At 41.8% G+C, this 21938-nt stretch overlaps 1 protein-coding gene across 3 annotated transcripts in view; it reads left to right on the top strand.

Moving 5' to 3' along the window:
* Positions 1–21938, top strand: part of XYLT1 (xylosyltransferase 1) — a 207004-nt gene that overhangs the window by 175294 nt on the left and 9772 nt on the right. For all 3 annotated transcript variants that reach the window (XM_042798416.1, XM_042798417.1, XM_042798415.1), the window contains 5 exons: positions 185–401; positions 3144–3320; positions 5290–5552; positions 9025–9220; positions 15108–15441. In XM_042798416.1, the coding sequence (XP_042654350.1) occupies positions 185–401; positions 3144–3320; positions 5290–5552; positions 9025–9220; positions 15108–15441 (1187 nt within the window). The remainder of the gene's footprint in view (positions 1–184; positions 402–3143; positions 3321–5289; positions 5553–9024; positions 9221–15107; positions 15442–21938) is intronic.

Below are 21938 nucleotides of genomic sequence, written 5' to 3'. Positions count from 1 at the left end.
GCCTCTATAACTGAATGTATAACTGATTAATCATTTATTAAAGCTCTCTGTGAGTAGAACAGAGATATGAACAAGTGACCTTTTTATCCTTTTTTGTTTGAGAAAGTAGCTTCTTTGTTTATAGAGCTAGTGATGTTAACAAAATACAACTTAACTTTTAATGACTGTTTTTGTATTCCCTCAGATTTATCAGAAAACAAGGACTGGATCGGCTTTTCCTGGAATGCGATACCCACATGTGGCGCCTGGGGGACCGGCGGATCCCAGAAGGAATCGCGGTCGATGGAGGGTCAGACTGGTTTCTCCTGAACAGGAAGTTTGTGGAGTATGTTACTTTTTCTACAGATGATCTGGTAACAAAGATGAAGAGGTTTTACTCTTACACATTGCTTCCTGCTGAGGTATGTGAATTCAGTGCAATCCCTCTCTGTGTTCAAAACTGCAATGTTTGTGCTTGTCCCAAAGATCACTGAAGTCAGAGGGGCTTTTGCCTGATTTCAGTGGCCTTTGGATCATCCCATGGTGGGTATTGAGAATTTTGCTCCCATGACAAGTAAGTCCTTTAGTGTTAGAACAACTTCCGCTGTTGTTTAGTTGCTTTGTTTGTTTGTGGGACTTTTTTTGCAAGGGGTGGCTTTGTTTTATACTTTAAGCCTATTAATCTATTACTGAACAACCAATAATCCAGCTGCCCTTTGCTTGCAAAATTGTTCCTCCACAAAGCCTCTGAAGGCTATTAGAGATGACATATTGTCTTCATAAGTAGCTTTCCTCGCTATTATCCAACCCTTTTCTTTAAAAATAAAAGCCCTACAAACAAAGGTTTATTGTTCCATTCAAAACACAGCTAGAAGTCATAGTCACAAATCATTTAGATCAGTCAGGAATCGTTCTAGCTACAAGTGGTGCAGAAGGGGAGTGCACACCAGGACGGGTTTTCATCTAGCCTGCGGCAGTGTGCCAGGAGATGTGCGTTATCTATGGACAGAGCACGGAGCCTGGCAGCTTGTCAGGCTGTGCTACACCTGCCTCAGCAGGTGCATTGCTCCCTGGGCTTGTCAGGCTCTGCTCCCAAGGTACGTAGCATGCAGCCATCCCAAGGAAGACCTGATGACTGTCTTTAAAATTAAAATGTCCTTTCTCGCTAGTGGCCCTGGAATATTTTGAGCAATTGATGAGACCTATCTTGCAAATCTAGGCTTATTGGCTTGCAGTGGAGCGCAGTGCTTGTCATCTTTTGATAGGGGTTTATTATTCTACACACATGTTGAATAATCTTGCTTTAATCCCATTTCTGTTAAAAATCACCGTTTCTCTCAGCTGATAACCTTTTCATCCATTATCTAGGAGAAATTTCTGTATCATTATAAAAGGACACAGGGCAATGGGTAATTGGGTAGGGTTTTTTTTTTTCCCCTCGCTTGAATGAGAATGGATGCCTTTATGGGTTTAACCAAACAGTTCAAGCATAAAATCCATATTCACTGGGCTGTCATTTAACATTAAAAAGGGTATGGGGATTATTTGGGGGCCAGCCATGCTAATGTTATGTTGGTTATTTATAGGACTTACTATTGCTGATTTTAAAGACAAGTCACTGCTCCAAAAATAATTTCTTACAGGGCTAAATTTGATCATATTCCATAGCTTCTTTCTACAAGGTTTTCTTTGCGAGATACATAACTGGTTTCTTAAAATCACCCTGCCTTCACTGACCTGTTAACCTGCTATATCAGTCCCCATTAGACATAATTTATTTAATAGCTGATATTATGATGATATAATTAGAATAGCCCAATAGGAATCCCTTGCTGCCTTGAGTCAGCAAATAAACTTATGATTTCAGACATAACTGATAGAGGCAGAATGCCCTTCTGGTGCCAGGGGTGAACTGTATATTTTCAGAATAAGGCCATTCAACTAGCAATGTATTTCAGAGTGCCAGAGATAGAGACATCTACAGAAGAGCTGTCTGAGACTGTATTTTTTTTTCATAGTAACCAGGGTGATGGTGAAGGTTTGAGAATTGTCTTAGGAAACAACTTGAGATATATAATTAACATACTGCTCAGGAAAATAGTCCTAAATCTGTTAGACCAGAGAGTAACTTACAGAAGAAAAGTAGTGGGAATTTAATAGAATTACTCATACAGCTGAAATAAAAATAAAATAATTTCTGGCACTAGTGGCCTTCCTGGAGTCCTTTGGACTCCCAGTGGCCAAAGCTGGTGTCCTGGTTTTGGCTGGGATAGAGTTAATTTTCTTCCTAGTAGCTGGTACAGGGATGTGTGTTGGATTTAGTGTGGGAACAGCATTGATAATACGGAGATGTTTTTGTGACTGTTGAACAGCGCTTACACAGAGTCAAGTCCTTTTCTGATTCTCTTACCACCCCACCAGCGAGGAGGCTGGGGGTGCACAAGGAGCTGGGAGGGAGCATGGCCAGGACAGCTGGTCCCAACTGGCCAAAGGGCTATTCCATACCGTAGGACGTAATGCATGCTCAGTATATAAACTGGGGGGAGTTGGCTGGGGGGCAGATCACTGCTGGGGCATTGGTCAGTGGGTGGTGAGCAATTGCATTCTGCATCACTTGTCTGTCTTGGGTTTTATTTCTCTTTTTTATTATATTCCTTTTCATTACAATGATTGTTATTAATATTATTATATTTTATTACAGTTATTATATTTCATTTAGTTATTAAACCATTCTTATCTCAACTCATTAGGTTTTTGTTTTGTTTTGGTTTGGTTTTTTTTTTTGATTCTCTTCCCCATCCCACTGGGAGGGAGGAGAAGTGAGCAAGCAGCTGAGTGGTGCTTAGTTGCCAGCTGGGGTTAAACCACGACAGCTGGTCATTGCAGAAGTGCAATAATTCTGCACCAGGTTATTGTAGCAAGGCATCACCTGTATGTTATTACAGTTTGGCTGGGTCTATAGCAAGTTGTGATTTTTTCATGCTCTATGGAATGCATACATGTAGAGTGCTTTTCATATATGGTAGAACAATAGAGCTTGTTAATTCTGTCATTTCAAAAGAAAATAAGTCACCCACATTAGGTTCAAGCCCATGGGCTGAAGTGAAGGAGAAAATGAAGATCTGAGGAGCTGAATGTACTGATACGCTCTGTCTTTCTTGCAGTCCTTCTTTCACACTGTTCTGGAAAATAGCCCATACTGTGACTCCATGGTGGACAACAACTTGCGCATCACAAACTGGAATCGTAAACTCGGTTGCAAGTGTCAGTACAAGCACATTGTTGACTGGTGTGGCTGTTCGCCTAATGACTTCAAACCAGCAGACTTCCACCGATTCCAGGTAACTGAAACTGTACCTCCTCTGATACCCACAGAGCATCTCGTTCCCCTCTGATGGAATGTAAAGATCTGTCTAGCTGCATGGCTGCAGCAGGGATTGGGAAAGGAAGCTTTTACCCCATCAAGCAAGGTGGAGAAAGAGGTGTGAGGAAACTCTGCTCTTAATTTCAGGAGAGTAAAAGATTGGTTCCCCCGTGTTTTGGCCCTTGAGACTTACTACTGCGTGATAAGGTCACAAAGCAGTTCTTTGGACTACTTGGCATTGGTAGATCTGCTGTGCTAGAAAGAAGGGAAGCTTGACACATCTCTTACCATGCCAGTATTACTTGGTAACTCTTGTGAATTAATTGCAAAGGGTTTTTTTCCAAAATTCCAGCTCAGGTGCTTTCATGATTTCATGAAGCTTCTGGCTTTCATTGTTTAACAATGTTTTTCATCTTTGAAAAAAGCTTAAAAGTTGACTAGAGTGCCTACTAGAGGCTTACATAGCACAACGCCAATCAGTTTTTGTGATTATATTCAACATGATTATATTTAAGTTTATCTCGTGGTTTTGGGGGCCAGAGTCATGAGGTTTCGATCACCCAGGCTTGGCAAGACTGCCTTAAAAAGTTTAATGAGTTCCTTTGTAATACACTTTCCTCAAAACAGACATGAGAGCAAATCCTTGTGCTCAAGGGTACACTCGTTTTCAAGACTGTATCTAGCCTGTGTGCCTTCTATTAAGAATGAACAACCGCTTGTTTCAAGGTCACCAGATTTGCTGTTTCATCCCTGCAGCTTCTCGAGGTTCCCTGCATAAAGCATGTTTGTTCAGGCTTTGTGTGGGATGGGGAATGTGTTACCCTACAGCACAAAAATGATGACTGCTCCGAAACAGAGATCTTTTCTTCATTGTAATGTGCTGCCTACCAGGCACAGTTGAAGTCAGCGACACAGGCACACACAAAAAGAGCAAATGAGACATTATCTAAGAGAGGCTCTGCTCCCCCAAACACTAATCCCAGGACAGCTTCCAGCACCGAATAAATGGCAAGTCTTAAAAAACTCCTGCCAGTCTGCAGAGGCTGACCTGCTCCAGGCTGGGAAAACAACCCACAATGATATTTCAGAAAACAATCAGGTAAACTAAGCTGCAAGGGAAAATTCAAAATTAGAAGAGATGTAAAGGCAACTTCTGACACTTGCCTGTTGAGAGAGCCCCTCAGATGAACACAGGGCACTAGAAGGCTTGCTCGTGGTTCCCACAGAGGCACAAAGCAAGCTGCAGAGGAGCAGATCAGAGAGCCCACAGCATGCGCCATCTCAGAGTAAAACTGAACATCCTCAAAAGAATTTTTCAACTATCTGGGGCACTTTTGAACTCCTCTGCACCTCAGAACCCATGCTTCAATATAGGCAAGGCAAAACAAAGGCTTTTTAAAAGCTAATGGTAATTGAGTAGCTTATAAACCAGTAATATACCCAAGATTGTTTCAAGTGCAGAGGAAAAAAAAATTTGTATGGGACTGCTCAGAAGTTGAGAAACCTCCGCCACAGATGGCACCTCTCCCAGAGTTCTCTTACCACCTCATAGCAGAAAATCCATACACACAAAATGCTGTTCTGCCTCTTCTGAGCCCCTGTGCCACAGGACGCTTTGCTCCCTGCCTGACCACCACCAACTGCAGTGCTGTGCCGTCTCCAGGCTAATGTGGTGCCCTGGGGAGCCTCCCAGAGCAAGGCAGTGCGGGGTGGCTGCTGGTACAAAGAGTTTGGCACACCTACATTTTCATTGAGTAATTATGTAGTTTTTATCTGAATCTTAACATTCTTAATGACAAATGATCACAACGTTGACCTTTTAAAGTCACCTTTCCCCATGGGGAGAACCAGTTCATGTCCTCAACTCCAACCCATTGCTTAGGGCAAAGTGTCATGGCTCAAAATGAGAACTCACTCCAGTGTCTTTTCCTTTTGTATCACCACAGCAGACTGCCAGGCCAACTTTCTTTGCCCGAAAATTTGAAGCTGTAGTGAATCAGGAGATAATTGGCCAGTTAGACTACTATTTGTATGGCAACTACCCGTCTGGCACACCCGGCCTCCGGTCATACTGGGAGAATGTGTACGATGAGCCTGATGGTGTGCAAACCCTCAGCGACGTCGCCCTCACCATGTACCATGCGTTCTCCCGCTTGGGCCTGCGGAGAGCCGAGACTTCATTCCATGCTGCTGGAGACAACAGCTGCCGGTTAGTCTGAGCCTTTCTTTTTCTGGGTGTTTCAGGGGACATGGACCAGACTGCCGGGTGCCGGCAGAGGTTCATCTGCTTGGCTGGAGCATACCATCACAAACAGCACCAGGCAGCTGCAAGTGTACAGCGCTTATTTCCAGGAGTATTTATGCCCGTAATGAAGCATTAGTTATTCAGGGTTGACATTATGTGACCTGTTTGCTGCACTTCTAAGGAGCTCCTCTCCAGCCTGATGAAGACTGACAGGATCCAGTTGGGCAGTGCTACCTCCGCTGCTGCGTTTTCTTGATTAATTTCAGCAACTGTATTATACCTGCAGATCCTAAAGGCTCCGTGTGATTGCAGCAGAGGTCATGTTCACCTCTATTATGCTTACCAAAAGCAGAGGACAGGATTTCAGAATTAATCTGAATACAGGCAGGTTAACGGTCCTTGCTTGTTTGTTCTCCTGGGTGCATACGTGGAGTACAGAGAACTACTTGCTTGAGCTCAGTTTGCCTGCTTGGTACAGTGGTCTGTACCAAAAGTATTGCAACTGGTAGGATCCATTAGCATCAAGTAAACAAAATGTATGTATGTATAAATACATATATATATCTCCAATAAAGGTTCTTATTCTTTAAAGGGAACCCCCTCATACATTCTAGATTCCTTTTTCATATATAAGCCTAGCACAGAAGAATTCAGTCTAAAAGGGATTTGAAGGAAGAATTCCTGGAATTAGACTTGCACAGAAAACGCTCCCTTCATGGTAGATGTTTGCTGCCTGCAAACACATCTGAAACTGTTTACGTTCAAAGCAAAGAGAGTTCATCTTTTAAAGTCTTGCTTTACAGTCCCTTAATTCCTTCTTCAGAATGTATTTTTTGGACCCTGCTTTTTTTTATCCTAATAGAAAACATACAGCCTAAGTCAGAAAATACTGAAGACGCTTCTTGTGCTTTGACTGAGGGAGTTTGCCCCTCTTGTGTTCTCAAGAGGGAACCGAATGCACCTTGACCTTCCTACTTAGTCATGGAAGTGCTGAGCAATGTCCCATTTAGAAATATATGGCCATAAGTGATCCAGATTCCTATTACAGCTTTGCCAGTGAAGGTTACTGGTGCAAAGCAATAAAAGATCAATAACAATTAGATAGAAATAATCACTAGTAGCATGCCTTCCTTATATGAAATAAAGGCAGACCTAAAGAAGTCCTGGGTCATTTGTCCTGCAGAGTGAAGCCAGCAGAGAGGATGGGAGCTATGTATAACCAGTACTGAAATAATTTGACAATTACTTTTGTGCTTATTCCTTTTGCCAGTGTTCTGATGATGATTTATATCAATAATCATTTTTATTTCTGGGGAGCTTTTCATTGTACAGGAACTCAAGGTGCTTTTGAAACTTGCTCAGATTATAGATGGGGAAACGATGTCATCCACTGCTGATTGCAGCTGTCACCAGGATAAAACATGGCTCCTTTACAGTAGGCTGGAGCCTCCTGAAACAGCGCAGGGAGGAATTGCAAACAGTGATATGGAGTGGGGGCTTCATTTCCATACCTGCATGAGCCCGCTCAAAATACTGTGAGTCAGGGTCCAATTTAAGTCACAGAAAGGTGGATAATCCTCAGGTTTCTGATTCCTATCCCTTCTCTCTTGGTACTATGTTGTCTTTCTAGGTACAGGCATATATACATTTCCTATTTCCCTTGTGATTTTGCATGTCTCTAACGTGGTAATGGCAAGGATATATTTGGGCAGAGAACCTCGACAGTATTCCCTTTGCTGTTAGGGCTAACAGCTGATATTGCAGTCACCACCCCAGCTCATTTCACACTGCTGCAGGCACTGCAAGAAAAGCCGCTACCACTTGGGATCATGTTTGGAGTCAATGCCGTGCTGTCACCCACAGCGGCCCAGGAGACTTTTAGAAGCGAAGCTGCCTTGCACACTTTCTAACAAGGGCTAGCTCACAGCCTCAGAAGGCTGTGCCCCCTGCAGACTGCTCTGGTACCAAATTAGATTGCGTATCAGCATCTTCAGTGGAAGCAACATCAATGTGTGATTGAGATCTAATTTATTTCTCCCAGTCTCTAGGCATTTTTACTCACTGCTGCCAAGAGACAACTTACTCAGACTACTTCAAGGATATTGTAAATATTTGCTGCTGCGCACATATAAAACAGGCGGCCTTAGTACTCAGAACAGAAGTCAGATTGTTGCTGGTATTGGCTGCACAGGTTTGCTGTGGTTTTGCCCGGTCCATCAGTGCTGGCCCTGTTTGTACCCCATCTTGTTATGTTTATTTCTCAAGCTCTAGAGACTTCCTTCTGGGTGTTGCTTGTTTCATGTAATGGAAAGTCCTTCTTGGTTAACTCCTCTTAGTGCTTATGTCTTAAGATGTAATAACTAACATGAGGAATCAGACTTAGTTGACTTGACTAGGAAGGTGATACTGGTTGGTTTTAAATGTGTTGCAAACACACTTATTTCACAATTAATGTCAGTGCTGTAAAGTAGCAAAATACTTTATTTCAGAGCTATGAATAACATGGTTTTAATTATTTATGCATCCACATGAACACAAACATCATTACAGATGTTTCTGAGACTACAGCAGACACTTGACCATAAGTTTCAATTATTTGAAACCATGACTACAATGTCTTTAAGTCTGAACTGTAACTGAAGTCTTCCAAATCTCTCAATGAGATGTTTTTCCTGTTTGTTTGACCTTTTTTCAATTTATTTTTAATAATGAGTAAAAAATCCACGGCAAAAGCAACCTCAAGTCCTTAAAGAACATGAAGCTTATTTCCTAAAATAAAGGAGTCCTAAAATGAGGACTGGATCCTGGTGTCCTTTCCTGCAGTGCCACCCTACACTGCCCCTGGAGAATTGATTGGGGATCTGATTTATATGTGGGGAGTGGAGTGGGGTATCAGCTCACCCGTGCCCAGTCTGGCAGCACCCTCTGCTGACCCCAGCCTGCTGCTGTCCCACGGCCAGCGAGGAGGCTCTGCCACTGCCCGGCATCTGCACGGACTGGCCCTGCTGAAGGCAAAAGAAAGCAGGCCACCTAATTTGGAGCAATAGACACATTTTTTGAACATTATTTATCCTGTCAAACGGTGCTGCAGCCTAACAATGTACCCAGTGTATCTCTAGGGGGACACATTTTACCCAGAAGAGGTAGGAAGGGAGGGGTACACCCTGGCATGCAGAGGTATCTCCTAAAGATCTTAGAGCTGTGAATATGTTCTCAATGAGCATATATTCTTAGTAACACTTTTTTATGTTTCAGGGTAATTGGAACAGCCTGAGGATATTTGATAATGAGTGATGAACACATTTGAAATCTCTTAATGTACAGTGGTGAATTTTCTAGTTGAAATGAATGCTTCTTAAGCCATTAACTCCAAGTAAATGGAGATTTCACGTCTCTCTTGTGTAACTGATGAGCATGTGCATGTGCTGTTTTACAGATATTACCCCATGGGCCATCCAGTTTCCGTCCACCTTTACTTCCTTGCTGACCGCTTCCAAGGCTTCCTAATCAGACACCATGCAACCAATCTGGCTGTCAGTAAACTAGAAACTTTGGAAACATGGGTGATGCCCAAGAAAGTCTTTAAGATTGCAAGTCCACCAAGCGATTTTGGAAGGTTGCAGTTCTCAGAGGTAAGTATTTGTAGCCACCCATGCACAGTGTCATGAGCCCCTGGAAAGGTTGCATACTATTTCAACTGCCTTTGGAAACTGTATTTCCATGTAATTTGTAGGTGAGAATGATTCTTTAGCATAATGTACATCCTCTTCATTGAAGGAGGTACTGTTGACAGTTAGATCTGTGGTCAACCCTCACTTCCTCTTGTTTTAAGAGCAATCTGAAGGCATTTGCTATTGTAAAAGGGGCTCAGTAATTTAAAAGTTTTGTGACTGTGATTGCTGTGGGTGCTGAGAGAGACGTGAACAGGGATGTGATAAGCATTTTTCTCAAGAGTATGCTGAAAAAACCCTCATAAAATTACTGATAGTCAGGCACCAATGCCACATGTGAGCAGAATATTGATGTTGTAACATGAAAGAAAATTATCACGTCAGTGCCTGAGATTTCCCACAAATCCTGTTACTTCTTCTAGGAATTTGTCTCAGAATCTGACATGGAGTATAAAAAAAGGTGCCCTAAAATATATATCTGGAAAGTTGACCACTAATAGAACCTGACATCTGTGTTCTGTTTTAAAGATATAACTGTCTGAGCAGTTAATTTCATGATTTTTCTTGTTAAGCCACAAATTTCAATTAAGGTATAAAATTGATTGAACAAATGTGTCCCAGTCATTATGGTTAAGTCCATAAATTACCATCTTCTTGGGCAATTAAGAAATGCCTAGGTAGGATTCAGTGTTTTGGTGTGCATGGCAAATCTATGACACTAATGTGCCATTAAATAGATGGATGGAAAGCGTGTTTCATTTATCACTGTGTCTGTTGGTAGGCTTGCCATTTCATGCAGTGATAAATGGTCATACAAGCTCTAATTCTTGTGATTTGTAGGAGGATTTCTGCTGTTTATTTGGTACTTTTAATCTCACTTTCATTCTGATGCCTGCGCTTGGTCCCTCTTTTGAAAACAACCGGGCTGGCAGCAGGGTTTTTTCTAATTCTTTGAGGAAAAGAAATAATACTGATCTCAGTATTCTAGAACTCAAAAATATTTAGGAATGCATCCGACTTCATTGCAGCTGTAGGGAGGAAGAAAATCTGGGACCAGAATTTACTTGCTGGCCATTTGCCAGGTCCCCCCTGGTCCCACCGCACCTTTCTTTTTCCCCAAAACTAGCCCTGCAGCAAGCATGAGCCTGATTGATGGTTATCCTGCAGCAGCAGTGCCGTGTCAGCCTCCCCTGTCAGGGGAAGTGGTGGCACGTTGGTGGCCTCTTCGCTGCTTTGTGCCCACAGCTCTGTGGAGTGTGTCCCCCTGCAAGGAGGATCCCGAGATCCCGCAGGATTAATGAGCTGCTCTTCACAGCCTCATAGACCACGGCTGGTCTGCAAGCAGCCCTGTAGGAGCTGCTGCTGCAGTGAAGCCATATGAGTGCAAAGCACGGGAAGGATTTAATCACTGGTGAGCTTTTTTCAGGCTAAGGAAACATTTTCTTCTATTTGAAATGCACAAAAAGAGTTTTGGTGGCTGCTTACTTCTTTTCATTAGTTTTTCGCACCTAAACTCTTTAACTGTCCTCTCCTTTCATAGATGATTCATATTTCAAAAGACCAGGAGATACAAAGTAAATAATCATTTCTTAATTGTTTATTTTACTTTCTGCCTTCCCACAGCCTGCAGACACCTCTGCCTCTGAGCCAAATTATTCTCCGTTATCCTGGTATAAATCCAGCATTAGCGTCTTCAGCTTCAGTGTGGCTGAAAAGCCTCTCATCTGCTAGTGCTTATTAAAATGCCAGTATAAAGTCCAGTAAAACAAACCTAGCAGTTCAGCTAAGGTGAGGTCATCAATGTGCACAGGTTAAGCACCAAAAAAAAAAATAAGATCTGTGTTTATAGGGACATATAACTACTGATTCTTCAACAACTTTAACCCCATGGTCTGGGAGAAATTTAAAATTGCATGGGACCTTTTTAGCTGGGATCTTTTTTCCCTCTCCCAGCTCATACCAATAGGGCCAGCAAGAATACGAATATGCTGCATTCAGTGTGCTTGCAGGTGTATTTGTGACCCTGATTCACAACTGAAATTGCAGCGGAGATGATAGGATCTCTTCAGTCAGCCCTTCCTGCCCTCTGCTCCTTTGCTTTGCTTCTCAGACTGCTTCATGAGTAGCAGATTTCACCATTCACCATGTATAGACAAATGGAAAAAAATCATCCGGCTGGGCTGCCTAGCAGCCTGGGGTTAATGATAGTGTTTCAATGGCACACGGCTCCTGCACTCAGTCTTGGGCTGAGTAAAATAAAATAAACTTGCAGGAAATCCAAGAGGTGATTTCCAAGCTTGAAACTCCCACACCTCCTAAAATTGGCTTGTGCACAATGCACACAGTATGTATCCTACCAGCCTGGGTTCATGACAACTTTTACACGGAGGGCAGAAGATTGATTTGCTGTACAGTACTAAAAATCTCAGCTCACCATATATCAGTTGAACACTAAGTTCATTTCTGGTCTTGTTAAGACTTGTGATTCATCACAGAGAATAAAATAAACTAGGTGGCAGGCAATTAGTGTGCATTGTGTGAACCTAATGGTCCTGTTTGTGGTGAGCAATGAGACACAAACCCATAATCAAGGCATAATTTATCTTGGGAAAATTTTATCTTGGGACTGAACAGAGATAGAAACAGGAGTTTTAAGCCAGTGAGAGACTTCCAGCTCTCCAAATGTACCCGGTGCACAGTGCCTGCTCTTGAAGCCCAAAATCATGGTGATTAAAGTAATGATGTGGAAAATGTCAGTTTCTGTGCCACATCCCTTCATAATTTATCAGGTATTCATTACTGCTTGATTCCATCCCATAGTTTGTGTATTCCATTTAAAAGTGAAAGCCTACTTACAATGTTTTAAGGGGCTATGAAAAATATTATAGGACTGTAGTATCTCTTGGCCTGTAAAATCAGACATCTCAGTACTGGGAGCTCAACTGTGTAGAGTTCAAGGGAAGACGTATAAACCTGTAACTAGTGCCTTAAGTAAAATTATTTTTAAAATACTGTGCTTCCAGCTTGTACTGTAAGCTGTGCAGCATGGGAAAGTATGTCCCCCAGCTGGAAACTGGACATAAAGGACAGATCCTGTAAATAGATATATGCAGCTCCCTGCTCTTCCCTTCCTTAAGGTGCCTGTGTTGCCCAGCCCCAAGCAGTGTCTTGGTCTTGGTCTTGGTCCGAGCTCCTGCTCTGGGGCATGCAGGGTGTTGCAGGGTGCACAGATGCCTTGTCTTTGTGTTGCTGAGGGCCTGCTCTGTGTCAGTGTTTTCTTGTTGGTTTTGTGATGTTGTCTTCGTGGACCTGCACACCCTGTCAGTGGTGTTATGACAGGCTCTCATGGCAAGTTATTGCCACCAGCATGAGAATTATCCTTTCCTCCCCATCTTCTCCTGCCCTTTGACTATAATTTTTGGTTTACATTAGGGAACCCAATAACATGCCTGAACAAAGCTTAACAGCCATCCAACAATGTTGTTACAATTTTTCCACGAAAGCAACCTTCACTCTTCTACAGACCACTCTAATAAACCTTTGCACGTGTGAACATGTCTCAACATCTTTTGTGCAACCTGGTGTTGAGCAGTGTCACCTGCAGGTTGGAGCATGGGGATTATAACTTTCTGATTTCTTTTCCCAGGGATGAGAGACTAAAGAGAGGGCAATAGTTGAATGTCAGGGATGAGTGTTTTTGAGAATGAAGTAAGCTTTCTTCAAGGAGTTCTCCAGTAAGAAATACCAAATGTGGTGCAAAGATCTTCCTTATAGGCTTTTCTTTGACCAGGAGGGTGTAGATTTGTTTCACATGTTGTGGCTTTATGATTTCCAGGTCCCTTGAGCTCTGGTAGGTGTGACAGGGCCGCATTCAATGAAGGTTGGCCAAATAGATAATAAGATCTGGTCAGGAAATTTTCTTTCCTAGCTCATTTCCATACATATTCAGTCGGTCTTGTCAGGAGAGTACACACTGACAGCTCCTTGAGGCAGTAGATGCTTGGGTCTGATATCTGGGCTTATGCTGTCTGGTTTGATTAGCTGGTGTGCTAGGTGAAATAACTCTCAAATACCAGCGATTCTGCTGTGTTGATTGCAGAGTAGTGGAAGGTTCATTTTGTCTCATATTCTGCACTGTCATAGTCCGGTAGGAGGAATTCATATGATGATGGATTTAGGATGGTAGGTTTTTATTCTACTGGCCTTGTAGCTTTTTGCTTACAGTCCTCCTGTAATTTGTCTGCCAACCACAGTGATTTATTTAGAAGGGATTTGGGACTGGGCAGTTTCCAGTATAGGTATCAGTGGTAGTAGGCATCAAGTAATTGTTATGTTTTACGGATTTGGGGGGATTTGGGCATTATGTTGGAACCACTTCTTGTCATGAAATTAGATGAAATCTAGAAGAAAACTCTCTGAATCAAATAAGCTACAATTATTTGTTATGCTTTCAGGAAAGCAGGTTCTGACCGTGCCCATGTGAGGTGAAGATTAGGGACAAGAACAGTTCTGTGTTGAGGAAATCTTCAATATCCACATATGCTGAAAGAGGGGATCCTGTCTCTGTGTGCATGGGCTTCAGGAGACCACTTGAGAGAATCCCATGGTTTCTGTATAGGGAACAAATCAACTCTTAGGTCATCTACACTGTTTGTTTGGACATTAAGGCCAAGGAAGACCTGAAGGACTATGAGGGGTTTCAATACCAGGCTGGCCAAAACATCCTCTCCAAGGAGTGATGTCAGATGTCTGCTTGCCAAAAGGAGCCAAGGGGTTCTCCTCTTCTTCACTTCAAATGGGGTCCCTCAAATAATTTTGTGTTTGATATTGATCACTTGATTTGGAATCATGGGAACAGGACCTCATGGGATAAGCGAGGTGGTCACTTCCTCCAAAAGCAAATACTCAGCCTTCAGTACTGTGGACCACCAGGTTGCCTTCTTGACAATTGATGGAAGTGGTTCCCTAAAGGTTAGCCTCATAAACACACGCTAGATTTAGTGCTGGGATAGTAAAAAGTCTTTCAGTTGGCCTAAGAAGGCTAGTTACTACATTTCCCTGCTATCTGTTTGGAGATGCATATTTTCAGTAATGTACAAGTATTAATGTTAACAGCTTGTAAGTTTGTATCATCCTGTGGGTTAAAATTCATATAAAGAGTACTGAAATATGACAGCTGCTAGGAAAAAGAAAGGTCCATTAAATATTTACACTATATTGTGAATCAGCTGCTTTACTGTTAGTTACTGAATAAATAAAAAAACAATGTCACTATTATGACAGTCAAAAAAGAGTTTACCAGAAAAAACTTTCCACACCAGGCAGGCAGGCAGGGAGTACAAGGAGACAGCATCTCATGAATAGATTGTAGTAAAGGACATCATGTGACTTGTCCTAAAGTCAGCAAAAGCCTCTTTCTTGGTCTTAGCCTTAACTGGATAGGTCTCTACCACAGGGTTTGTCTCTCAAATGTATAATACATTTTCATGACCCAGGAGATGATGGGTTGTATTTTTTTTCTATGCCTAGCCTGCGTTCAGTCATTAGGCTTAGTCCTTTATTGACTGCTTTCATGTGGAGGAAAAGGAGAACTGCTATAGCCTGTTTTGTCACTCTTAAGATAAAGAAAACCTTTATAGCAATCAAAAGCCTTGCATTCAAGGTTGTCTCACAATTCGAGTACACATTATGATCTTTGGTCATGTTGCCATCAGCCTGTATAGATATATGTACATAATTCACCTCATTAGAGAAATACGATTTGTGTGTCTTGAGAGCCCTTATTTCACATAAGGGTCTTAGATGCTTACAGAGATGATGTTAGCAGCAATGTGTTCTTCAATTTCAGATTGGCACTGAATGGGATGCCAAGGAAAGGCTTTTCCGGAATTTCGGAGGACTCCTTGGGCCAACAGATGAGCCAGTTGGCATGCAGAAATGGGGAAAAGGCCCCAACGTCACTGTGACTGTCATTTGGGTGGATCCTGTTAATGTAATTGCAGCAACATATGATATTCTTATTGAATCCAGTGCCGAATTTACTCACTACAAACCACCTTTGAATTTGCCCTTACGACCCGGTGTTTGGACGATAAAAATTCTGCACCACTGGGTACAGGTAGCTGAAACCAAATTCCTTGTTACTCCTCTCACCTTCTCTAATCGGCAGCCTATCAAACAAGGTAAGTTTTATTATTTGGTACAGAAATAATACAGTTACTATGTCTGTTTTCACTGTAAATGCTGCTGTTAAAAATGAAATAACGCTGTATTGGAAAAGGAGAAAAGAAAGGAATTTTATAGATACTAAATCAGAAGAAATTGTTGCACTAAGACAAGCAGAATTGTCTGTATCCAGTCTGTAAAACACAGCCACTTTGAACAAAAGGCTATTTATATCTTTAAAATATGCACAGTTCAGAATCCAGAGAACTTCAGACTCTCAATAATCTATCAGCTACCGTAAAATCCATCATTTAGAAATAGAAGGAAAAGTGGACCTTTCTCTGCTGCTTCTCGTTCATATTTGCTCATAAAGAGTGACAAGTGTTTAAACTGTTACCTTGACAAAGTCTCTCTGTGTAACGATAAAAGCATTAATATACAAAATGCTGAATTAGACAAAATTACCCTAGGCCAGAGCTCACCTGACATACTGTCAGGTTCAGGCATTCACTCTTGCCTGATACCTGCCAAAACCTGCTCAGTACTTGCCAAGCAGCTGTACTACAGAAATATCTATGGACACAGCAATCCTGGTAATTACACTATCAGACCCACGCTGACATTTTTTAGAAAGAAACCATTTTCTTCCCTGCCACAGCAGCCATCCAAATACAGAGGTCATTCTTGGGCTGCCAGTGTCTTCAGGCTCCCAGCAGCAGTTTGCACTGGCACAGGCATTGTTCGAGCACTCGGGTCTTCAGCCAGAGCCGAGGACACTGGGCTGGGAGAGGAGAGAGCGTGCGGTAGCCACACCTGTTTTCTTATGCAGTAAGATCAAAACAAGTTTGTTGCTATTAATATCTTTACCATTCTTCTTAACGTGCTTAAGTGCTTCCATCTGCCCAGTATTAATATTCATAACTTTAGCCATCTTAAATTTGCTAGATACATGAATGATCCTATTAAGTTTTCAGTTCTTCTTCCTGACAAGGCAGCAAATAAACTGAGTCAGGCATCTACCTTCCAGCATAACATGCTGCTTCTGTAATGCAAACACCACCAGACAACTGCTGAGAGCTAATGCAGCCCTTATCTTGCTCAACAGGAGCTTGATTCTACACATTTCTCAGCAGAAGAGCTAACTTACTGATTTCTTCTTCTAACATTTGGTGGCATCGTTTCTTAAGGAGAAACTAAACCACCAACAACCTGCTGCTGTTATTAACCAATAGGCAGTGATCAATTGTGAAATGTGTAGAAGGAATATATTTTTAAAGTTTGACGCAACTGACTTCTGAATGCAGCTGTTATTGACTCGTCTCCTGGAAATTAATGAATTCTATGTTCTTTGCTAATTTAACAGTTAAGGCATAAATTGGATGGAAAATGTGGCACATAGCCAGCAACCTTGCTGCTTTTCCTTATAACATGAGTGCCCAGTGGGCAGTTAAGTGTGTCTCAGACTTCAACCATGAGCCCACACTTTAAGGTGTAAAGACAAAACTCCCTTTGGTCCAAACTCTGAATCTGGAATAATTCCACTGAAATTATGGTGTTACTCCATATTGCCCATTGATACACTGGGAGAAGATCTGGCTCATATATTTTGTTAAAAAGCCCCATTCATTCATATGGTAACTAGAATCTCCTATAGGAATTAAATACAAATCTTGAGAACAATATTATCTAGGAAGAAAGCCTCAGGAGTGATTTGCTACTGATGATGTGATGTATATTCTCCAGATGTCTGAGGCATGAAGGTAAAGAAGAAAATTAATTACAGGGGCAGATAGTGACAATCCACTGTAGTTAGAATTGTATTTACAGTGCAAATTCCTGTTGTTTGGGTTTTTTAAGGCTTTCTGTCTCAGTGACACTGTTGTGCTCTGTGCAGGCAGTTGTCATTTAGCTTTGATTTCTAGCTTTTGTCAGCTTGTCACCACTTTATTATTTAAATATATTTTTCTCTGCCAAATAAAGGCATTGTGAGAGTATGACAGAAGAATTGGAACTGCTAAAAGAACACTTTCTGTTACTGTTGTAAACAATGCGAAAGCTGCCAAAAATCTTATAAAGTGAAGGAATGGTATCATTGTCTTGTCTTAACACTGAAAATAAAACATACATCAGATTTAGGCAGGAGTTGTCAGCAGAAGAAGGGGGGTATGTTTTATTAGGAATTTCTTTAAAATTTTGTTCTCACAACCATCCTCACTCACCCCCACCCTCCCCCTCATCCCTCCTCCCTCAGAAAAAAGAGGAGGAAAAAAAAAATAAACCTATAGCTCTTGTCAGAAAGATTACACTGGAAAATAAATTGCTATTCCATCCAGAAGGTTTTTGATTGACTGATACATTTCATACCACTTCAGGTGTCATTTTCTTGATAATGATTTGCCCCCCCCCATTTCATACATTCCAGATGTAGAAACTGGATTCCACGTAGTTACATACATAAAAGTCTGTCCATGCTGTTGTGTGTAATTTGTTTATGTCATTCTAAAAAGCATTTGCACAAATCTGGCAGCAGCACAGCAGCCACTAAAGTCTAGTATCTCAAGACCACGGACATGACAACAATCACTGTATTTTGTAAGTCATTACTTATCTACACATCACTTCAGCACAGAGCACAACAAGGAAAAGTTGCTTTTGGTTTCCCAGCATCATGAAGGGAGCCACTTGCTCCTCTGTTGAATAACCGAAGCAAAACATGTTCATTCCTGTATTCTGACTCTCAAAATTCATTATTATAATTCAAAATTTAAAAAATCATCATGGGACAGCCACCAGCAAAGTTGTTTTGTTTAGCAGTTTAAAAAAACAGCATATGCAGCTAGTTTATTCATTTTTCTATTCCCATTTATTTATTAATTTTGGCCTAAAGTCTATGCATGCAAGTAAAACCATAAAGGGAAATCAAGAGCAGGTGTTTTCTTTGCTGTTGTGTGCAGATGTGTGTAACTGACACAATATAAATTGTGTTAAGAACGCAGATTCGTTGACCTTTTCAAAACCTCTATTATAAGAGATCAGATCTTACATGGAATTATGGAGTATGCTGGGAGATTTGGGGTATTGCCGCTGTAAACAAGGCTCCCAAAGGTATTTCAGTGGAAAGTCTAGAATTTAATGTTTTTTATCCTTTCTTGCTCCTCTTCTCCCTCCAGGCATCCAAATCTGTGTCTATTTTCTCTAGTTTGAATTGTGTCACTGATCAGCTCTGCCTTCAGCGGATCCTTTGGCTTGAGAGTACTTTCACGTGTTTGCCTGGTTGGAGAAAGGAAAAAAAGAAAAGAAAAGGAAAACTAAGTGAATTTGTGAGATAAATCATTTGGAGAAATCAGGTTCACTTGCTCCACCAGTGTCTGCTTCCTGCTACATCCTGTGCAGCCAGATTCTGTTTTACTCTCCTAAATGGCGATTTTGAGTTTCTCACCATATGGCCGAGTGTGTTAAAGCCAAGTACTCTGTGCTTATTGTATGGACATGGGAGGGCTGCCAAGGACTAGCAGGATGCCCTAGGACTAAATTGTGCCAAGACAGAGAAGGAATCTAACATGGAGGAGACAAAACAGGGAGAAGATCAGTAGAAGATCACTAGCAGAGATAATAAAGAGGAATGAGGGTTTCTTGCTGTCTGCTTTAGGCAACCTGAATTTAAGCACAGTTCAAAGACTCGATGCCAGATGTCGAGGTCCCCTGCATAGGGACTGGAGAGGCAGAGCCAAATAACAGGTATAATTCAGAGCATTTAGCCAGCAGTTCACAGGCTATAATCCAAGCTACCAAGTAGATTTCAGTTCCCAAGAAAACAGCTAATTCAGTAGAGGTTGGCTCTCCATCCCCATCATCCCGCTTTCCCACCCTTCTGTGCTCTGCGAAGTCCACATGAAGCAGTCATGCCAACTGTGATCACACACATCTCCCAGGGACACTGAGAAGGGCAGAGAAAATGCCAAAGCAATTTCATTTTTTAAATTTGAGTTTATATTCATGGCAAAGTTCCCACAGCGATCTCCCAGCTGGAGTGACAATAATGAGTTGTCATGCATTTAAGGTACAGTAACCTGTTTCATTAAAGCTAAGTAGGTTACTGTGAGCCAGTGGGCAGATTCACTTCTGGGACAGAAAAAGCCCCAAACCTCAAGCTGATATTAAACACTGGAGTGAAAATAAATAAATAAATACATACATACATAAATCAATCCCTTCTTCCTTCAAGAAAGGAGGGCAGTGGAGAAGAGCATCCTCCTCCTTTGCCTTAAGGAGAGACCTTTCATGTTTGGCTCCTAGCTTGATCGCGCGCCTCAGACACGGGGCTTCTGGTCTCTGCTGCCCTGCAACAGGACAGGGAACCTTAAACGCCAGACCCTGGTGCCTGTGCCCTCTAGCTGCAGCCACCTCTTTCAAAGGCTTGACAGCGTTAGCAGACATACTGTGATGCATGCCTGCATCTCAAAGGCCTTTTAACCTAATCCATATTTATAGATCATCTTAATTAAGTATATACTGGGAAACCTTTGTTTTGCCGTTGGTTGTTTGCAGTGGCTCAATCAATTCTAATTGCATCTATAAAGATTATAAAGTGGGTGGCAACTTGTGTCAGAACTGCTGTGATTTCTTTAAATTAACCAGAGGTAACATGACACGTTTGTGATAAACGCAGTAATAGCAGCAGGCAAGTGCATGACTGCAGAAGAGTAGACATGCCCTGGAATCGTCATTCCGAGAAAAACCCTGAAGACAGGGATTTGCTTCAAAATTTAGTTCAGATCCAGTTGACAAGGAGTCGATTAGCTTCACAATGAGCAAATGCAGCACTGTCTTGTTTGCTGCAAGAGAAAACAAACAAAATGTCAATAAAAAATTACCTCTTTGCCAGAGGGTTTCAACACAATTCAAGTAAAGAAATAAAGCTGTACATTCTGTGTTGTTTTAAAGAAACACCGGTCTAGCGCCTTAATGTGTACCAAGGTAACCACATTTTTCATTCCTTAGCCCACTCCCTGTCTAAACTCATTTGCTTTTCCTACAAAATGAAGAACAAACCCACACAAAAATGCTGAAATCCCAGTTTATGAGGCTGACTACAGGCTGTGTATTCAGTCCAAAGAAGTTATACCAGGAAAAGTCAGTTGAGAAATGAAGTGCCCTCCCAGAGTGAAGAGCAAACAAAAATGGGGGACAAAAATAACTCAGTTTTTTAAACCTATAATTTACAGTCAATGGAATATATTTTGCATTGATACATGTCCTCCTGAAGTCAAATGGCTATTTGGATATGTTTGCTGGCAAAAAAATCTGGCTTAATGTCTGCAATTCAGCTAATTTTGAATTGGTTGCTCTAACTACAGATTTAAATGTGTAAATACACATCTCATAGGGGCAAGCCTTACGTTCTTCGTTGTTTTTTCATGAGCAAGGACTAAAGTGCCAGTACTTTCAAAGCATGCCCAGTAGCTCCAGCCTCCTTTTATACAGTATTTCAGGGCTTGGGTTCCTCCCTGTCCCAGCCCAGTAAGTTAGAGTCATGATTATCTCTTTTGTTTTCCTTTTATGTGAAGAGGAATAGCCCACATCTGCCGTAGCTTGGGTGAGCACCATCCTCCTTACTTTCTCCTGTGAACTTTTAACAAAGACTTGGAGGGTCCGGGAGAAGGTTCTGGTTAGAATCCTCAGCATTTCCTATTGATTAGTACAAGCAGCTCTGCACTCTGATTGCTGTTGCCCAGCTGTTGTTCGTTCTGCTGTGGGGCCAGACAACCCCCACCAGTACCATGTCAGGGTTTTGTCATACGTCTCACATCAGAGAGGGACATTTTCACTGTGGGCAGCAGTAGCCCTTAATGCACTGAAAAATGTTGTGTTTTGTTCCCTTTGGTACTGTCCTTAACAGTCTTTTCTGTTCCTATCTGCTGATGTTTGTGTGTGGCTTTTCAAAAAAGTTTATCTTCAGTTCCATGAAACACTATTTCTGTTGCACCTGCCAGCATGCCCTTGCAGCACAGCCAGTTCTGGAACAGAGCATGGCCATCATTTAGTGGTGCCCAACAAAACTGCAGTGTGGTGTTGGTGTGAGAAGCACAGGGTGTCCAACACAGTTACAGCAGTAGCAGAGTGGAGTAATTTAAGTGTTGAAGATGCTGAGGTTATCACCTTTATTTTAGAAAAAGCAGCCTACTGATCTTAAGCAGCAAGGCTCACAGATTCAGAGAAAATTATGATCATCTGCTGCATTGCCAGGCACTGGGTCCTACAGTTTCTGTAGGTTTCATTCCTTCCAGTCCTAATCAACCTAATTTGCCTGGGCAAATCCGAGGCTGAGCCAGAGAGAAGAGCAAGTTCCATTTCATCCTGTTATTTGTCTGAAGAAAGATCTCTCTTGTTCCATGTCGTAAACACATGCCCAACAGGCTTTGATTCAACAAGCTCCCTGAATTGCCTGTTTCTATCAGATGATCCTGCTAGTAATGCCGGCTCTTACTTGTTTTGGGATTTTTACTTAGAATGT

The sequence above is a fragment of the Tyto alba genome, unplaced genomic scaffold (genome assembly GCF_018691265.1).
Source record: "Tyto alba isolate M040663 unplaced genomic scaffold, T.alba_DEE_v4.0 Super-Scaffold_28, whole genome shotgun sequence".
Taxonomy (NCBI): Eukaryota; Metazoa; Chordata; class Aves; order Strigiformes; family Tytonidae; genus Tyto; species Tyto alba.
The sequence above is the reverse complement of the archived record's forward strand: the minus strand, read 5'-3'. Positions and strand labels throughout refer to the sequence as shown.